The sequence below is a fragment of the Priapulus caudatus genome, unplaced genomic scaffold, assembly GCF_000485595.1.
Source record: "Priapulus caudatus unplaced genomic scaffold, Priapulus_caudatus-5.0.1 Scaffold628, whole genome shotgun sequence".
Lineage (NCBI taxonomy): Eukaryota > Metazoa > Priapulida > Priapulimorpha > Priapulimorphida > Priapulidae > Priapulus > Priapulus caudatus.
The window spans coordinates 43,784-50,179 of NW_014577689.1; the positions used below are offsets into that span (position 1 = coordinate 43,784).

General features: G+C 48.2%; 1 protein-coding gene across 1 annotated transcript in view; it reads left to right on the forward strand.

Annotated features, from left to right (window-relative positions):
* LOC106812263 overlaps positions 1 to 6,396 on the forward strand; it is a gene marked incomplete in the record, with an annotated part of 36,055 nt that overhangs the window by 911 nt on the left and 28,748 nt on the right. Inside the window, 5 exon segments of the mRNA XM_014816093.1 lie at positions 3 to 821; positions 1,935 to 2,131; positions 5,142 to 5,264; positions 5,627 to 5,722; positions 6,126 to 6,238. Coding sequence (XP_014671579.1) covers positions 3 to 821; positions 1,935 to 2,131; positions 5,142 to 5,264; positions 5,627 to 5,722; positions 6,126 to 6,238 — 1,348 coding nt within the window.

Sequence of the window (6,396 nt, forward strand, 5' to 3'; positions counted from 1 at the left end):
AGAGGGCGCTGGTGCAGCTACTGAGAGCGTGTCCAGTGGCACGTCAACCGTCCAAAGTCACGCGCACGATGAAATTATAGATGGCGCTGTTAAAGGTGATGATGCCAGGTCCGGCGTACTTAGTGAGTCGTTGAGAAGCTGCAAGCACGATGAGACTGTAGAGGGCGCTGGGCTCGCTGTAGTTTGCCCACCAGGTGGCGATGAGAGCGTTGTCCTTGCCGGTGACAGTTGTGAAAAACAGTCGTCCGGTGAATCTGTTTCGCCTCCTCATGCAAACATAGAGGGCGCTGGTGAAGGATGCGACATTGTCGTAGAGGGCGCCGGGGAAGGATGCGACAATGTCATAGAGGGCGCCAGTGAAGGAAACGACATTGTCATAGAGGGTGCCAGTGAAGGAAACGACATTGTTATAGAGGGCGCCAGTGAAGGAAACGACATTGTCATAGAGGGCGCCGGTGAAGGAAACGACAATGTCATAGAGGGCACCAGTGAAGGAAACGACATTGTCGTAGATGGCGCCGGTGAAGGAAACGACATTGTCGTAGAGGGCACTGGTGCAGGAAGCGACGTCGTAGAAGGAGAATGTCTGCCTAAGATGGTGTCGCCACCTGATGAGGAAGGCAGAACAGCTGATTCCTCTATGGAGGATGGTATTATGGACTCCGTGTCTACGTCACAAGCAGAACGAGCGGACACTGACATGGCGATGCACCCAAAAATGGCGGTGGCAGACCCAACCATGGCGCCAGATGTTCACGACCAAGTTGGCAATGTTGTTAAGGGGCACGCGGGTGCAGGAAACCGACAAGCAGGAGAGAAAGGTATGCCTGTGCGTGCATGTGTAGCTGTGCATGCATGTGTGCGCGTGTGCGTGTGTTTATAGGCTTGCATGTGTGCATGTGTGTGCGTGTGCGTGTGCGTGTGCGTGTGCGTGTGCCTGTGCCTGTGCATGTGTGTGCGTGTGCCTGTGCATGCGTGCATGTGTGTGCGTGCATGCCTGTGTATGTGTATATTGCTTCTGTTGTTGACATACACCACATTTAGGTTAATGCCCTCGATGTCATGTCTGGTATATAGATGGTAATTGTAGTCATGTACCGTCAAGTATTGTAATTTATGTGCGTGTAGATGGATGGATGAAAAGAGGAAACATTGAAGAATAAATGGGTTAGATTAAAAGATAAATGGATAGGTGGGCAGGCAGGCATGCGGTCGGTCGGTCGGTCGGTCGGTCGGTCGGTCGTCGTCGGGTCGGTTCAGTTCGGTCCAGTCCAGTCCGGGTCGGTCCGGTCCAGTCCGGGTCGGTCGGTCCGGTCCAGTCCAGGTCGGTCGTTCGGTCCAGTCCGGATCGTCGGTCCGGTCCAGTCCAGGTCGGTCGGTTCGGTCCAGTCCGGATCGGTCGGTCCGGTCCAGTCCAGGTCGGCTCGTTCGGTCGCAGTCCTGAATCGGTCGGTCCGGTCCAGTTCGGGTCGGTCAGTTCGGTCCAGTCCGGGTCGGTCGTCGGTCGGTCGGTATATATGCATATGCGGGGTTTCTTCTGAGGGAAATTAGACAAGGAGGTAATGGCCAGTTTGGGGAAAAAACGCGCATGATGGATTCAAATACAGGATGTATTGATATACTTATAGGTATATATACAGGATATACTTATCAGTAAATATAGGAACATTTTTCACAACGGCGATGTTAAATTGGACAACGGCGGTGCGCCCACTGTGCCTCTTACGTATAAGAAACCCTGATATGTATGTATAATAGTTGGCGGCAGTTATAGATGAACAGGTTTACAGGTAATACACGAGTGATACATGTCAGAACAGTTTTCTCATTTCACTCGCATATTTTGGAGTCAAAAATAACATTATCTCTAGTCGTTAAAGACGATAACTTTTCCCCATTCCCGCAATGCACCTCCGTTGTCGTTCTCCCAGCAGATGGCGCTAGCGGCGCGCGGCCGAGGGCGGTGAAACACGAGAGCGTGCAGACGGTGGCGCGGCGGCTGCGCAACCAGCAGACACAGTGTGGAGGAGAGGCGGCGGCTAGCAAGCAGCTCAGCAGTCTACAGCTACAACAAGCACAGAACAGGAAGCTGAGGGAACAGAGAGACGAGTACAAGGAGAAATTCAGACTGGTATGTCAGTGAGAGAGAGCGAAGGGGAGAGAGAGAGAGAGAGAGAGAGAGAGAGAGAGAGAGAGAGAGAGAGAGAGAGAGAGAGAGAGACGAGTACAAGGAGAAATTCAGACTGGTATGTCAGTGAGAGAGAGACGAGTACAAGGAGAAATTCAGACTGGTATGTCAGTGAGAGAGAGAGCGAAGGGGAGAGACAGAGAGAGAGAGAGAGAGAGACGAGTACAAGGAGAAATTCAGACTGGTATGTCAGTGAGAGAGAGAGCGAAGGGGAGAGAGAGAGAGAGAGAGAGAGAGAGAGAGAGAGAGAGAGAGAGAGAGAGACGAGTACAAGGAGAAATTCAGACGGGTATGTTAGTGAGAGAGAGCGAGAGCGAGCGAGGGGAGAGAGATAATGAGACGGAGCAAGGGAGAGATAGGGAGAGGGAGAAAGGAAGCAATAAAGAAAGAAAGAGAGGGTGAGACACACAGCACTAGGAGTGAAATGATGCTCGTGTCGTATCGTATAGTCAGGTAATGTTCTAAACCTTGTGTTGTGTTATTGTTCTTAACCCGTTGTCTCGTTACGTGTTTGCGTTTCCGCTTGATGTCAGCTTCTCTTTGTCTCTCTTCCGCTGTAAGACGAGTGACAATGAAGATCACAGTAAAGATAATACGTCTTTGTTGTAACAGACTAGATGATTTATTCTCCGTATAGAGCTATGAGTTATGACTTGAGTACGTGTGGCTACATGCCACGCCCGAACTACTCGGCGGTGTCAACGCCGCTGCCGCGCGCGTGCTGGCACGACTCAGCTCCTCCTAACTGTTTTCCTTGCTGTGTCTCCTCTCGCCGCTGGCGTGGCCGCTTTTATCTCGTGCGCGATGCACGTTGCACAAGCTCTATCGCCAAGTCCCATCTGGGCTCAGGCGTCCATCTTTCTTTTCTCTGGCAACGGCGACTACGCAGTTAGGAAACCAAGGCACGCCGTTAGGGCGCGTACTCTGTGGCGCGTACTAAACACAGGGCTTATGTCGGGCTTAGCGAGCCGACTCTACTGAAGAAACTGGATTTCGAGCAACTGAAGCGATCAGCAGCGACTAGTTCGTCGCAGTTGCCGCAACTGTTCTATCGAGCAACTAGTGCTGGCCGTCGCAGGCAGTCGGCGTCGCAGTCGACGCGATCGCTAAGCCCTACTGTCGCAGTGAAGTTGCAGCCAGTTGCTTCCAGTTGAGTCGGGTCGCAAGCCCGACATAAGCCCGCCTTAAGGTGTATGGGTTCATTAAAACATGGTTGTAGGTTGCGACAAGTACGCCTAGGATTTTGGCGTCACTATAACATATATAGGTCAGTGTGTGCTGCACCCCGTCGCGTACGTACGTGTCTACATCCGGGTTTGCATCTACTCAGTTAGGACACTGTGCGATTTTCTACGCTGGCCGCTTGCGATCGATAAATACGGTGCCGGGTCAGCGCGGTGTGTTCGGTCTGTGTGAGAACTGACATCCTGTTTGTCGTTGCAGTGCAAATCGCATACACGTCGTTACGTAGGAAATGTATATATATATATATATATATATCTCATATAAAGGGCGAGCCTGTTTTTGTGTCTGTCCTTCTGACTATCTTTTCCCCCCCGTAAGGCAAGGTCCAAAAAATAAAAAAATACACAAAATAAAAAAGTTTAAAATTACAATTAAAATTATTTATTATTTTAAAGAAATGTCGCGCGAGGTGGCGCTAATGCCGTTCACGTGCTGATCATCAACTGCATGTTGAAGTTTGCCATTTTGACGCGCGTATTTTTCTAGCTGTATTGTCGACTATTTTTGTTAAGTTCTATTAAACAAACTTTAGCTTGCGAAGGAGAGACAAAAGCGTCGTACATGACTACTGCTGGAATAGGTATAAATGCTCAACGTGCTGCTTATTTTTTTTCGCAGGCACTCAGGTACTTCGTATTTTCGAGTTTTCGTTATTATCTCCTACAATAACAATCGCGCGGATGCTCTATCTGTCTGTCTGTCTTCTTGAGACCAGAAGAGGTCACCCGTGAGGTATTTCTCATCACCATGATGCGACGACCATTTTAAGCCAAAAACAATTTGCACAAAAACGCCAAATTAAGGGCAAAAAAAACAAACAACAGATTTGCGTCAAAGTAGCGTTTACACACCCATGTCGTGAGTTTGTTAGGGTTAGGGTTAGGGTTTTTAAACCTGGGGTTGTCAAAATAGGATTGGGCCCAGATTCCCCCAAAAAAATACTAGCGCAGGCAGAAAAGTTAACAATAACAGCAATCCTGCGCTCGACTATACACTGCAGAAGAAAAAGTCAAGAGCGAATCCTAGAGCAGCAAACAGCGCGTCAACTATAGTCAGGCTCAAAATCAGGCAATCGCATGAAATGCGCGAAACGCAAGCAATAGCACAAAACGCATGAAATAGCAGAAAAGCAGTAACCCCCAAAAAATCCCGGGCATCGCCGGGTAGCCCAGCTAGTATATATATATGGGAGAATAATTATAAAATAAACAATTTCTAATTTAAACATTCCGGCGCACTGTTACAGGAGGTTTTATGAACATGACCGATCCTGTTATTAATTCCTTGGTGGGGGAGCATGATTCTCTGGCGCCGCTCGTTTATTGCATGACTGCATAAAATAAATAAATAAATATTAATTAAAATTTAATTTAAAAATTAAAACTTTAAAAAAATGTTTAAGAATAAATAAAAGTAATTCTAAAATAATCAATAAATATTAAAACTAAATTTCATTGGGTGAAATACTTCATTGTATATAAGAAAGTTAATATTGCACGAAGTTAAAATTGTATATAATTAAGTTAAATAATTATTAGAAATTTTATCATAAATTATAAAAGGAAGTAAGGGGCAAAGTGCATGAAATACTTAACTGTATATATATGCTTTTAATAATTTAGTTAAAAAATTAGTAATTTTATCATGAATTATTATTATTTATCATCAGAAAAATGTAAGAGGTACAAACGGTCTCTATTTCGTGCAGGCGAGCGAATCGTTGACTAAATCGTTGACGGAACATGACAAGCTGAAGAGGTCGTTCAGCGTGACAGGAACCAGTGTGAGCAAGATGTCTGTAGAGATGGAGGAGATACGAGAATATCTCGAGGTAAGCACCACTACTGCTCACAGCAGAATGAGAACATGAGAGAACATCGAAAGTGTGTGCGTGCGTGCGTGCGTGCATTCGCGTGTGTGCGTGCGTGTGTGTGTGCATACGTGCATTCGTGTGTGTGTGTGTGCGTGCATGTGTGTGTGTGCGTGTGTGCATTCACGTGTGTATGTGCATGCGTGCGTCTGTGCGTATGTGCATTCGTGTGTGTATTCGTGTGTGTGTGTGCGTGCGTGCATTCGTGTGTGCGTGCGTGCATGCGTGTGTGTGTACGTGCATGCATTCGTGTGTGTGTGTGCATGCGTGCGTGCGTGGTAGCGTCTTACAACGTTGGTACACACGTTGCTGTTGTTTTACAGGTGCTGCAGGCAGAGTACAACTCTGTGCGTGACGAGAGGTTGATGGAGAGGCAGAGACATGATGCTGAGATATCGGACATGACAGCAGAGTTACAGGTACGTGGCTGTGTGTGTGTGAGAGAGGCAGGGTTAGCGGGTGGAGAGACACGATACTAATATATCAGACATGACAGCAGAGTTACAGGTACGTGGCTGTGTGTGTGTGTGAGAGAGAGGCAGGGTTAGCGGGTGGAGAGACATGATACTAATATATCAGACATGACAGCAGAGTTACAGGTACGTGGCTGTGTGTGTGTGAGAGAGGCAGGGTTAGTGGGTGGAGAGACACGATACTAATATATCAGACATGACAGCAGAGTTACAGGTACGTGGCTGTGTGTGTGTGTGTGTGAAAGAGAGAGGCAGGGTTAGCGGGTGGAGAGACACGATGATGGGAATGCAGCAGTAACTTCACTGTGCAGCTGTGTAAAGGATTCCTTGTTGTCTTGGTTACTGGCAGGGTGCTGCTGAACAGCTGGATGCGACGCGGGAGACCATGGCCGCCGCGCAGCAGGAGGTCAGAGCAAAGCACCTGCTGCTGGAATTGAGAAAGACTGCGCTGCAAGTCGAGAAGTACGCGCGAACAAGCGAACGAACGTCCGCCTACAGCAGGCAACGCTACATATGTGTTACACCCGCGCCCACGCACGCTACATATGTGTTACACCCGCGCCCACGCACGCTACATGTGTGTTACACCCACACACCCACGCACACTACATGTGTGTTAC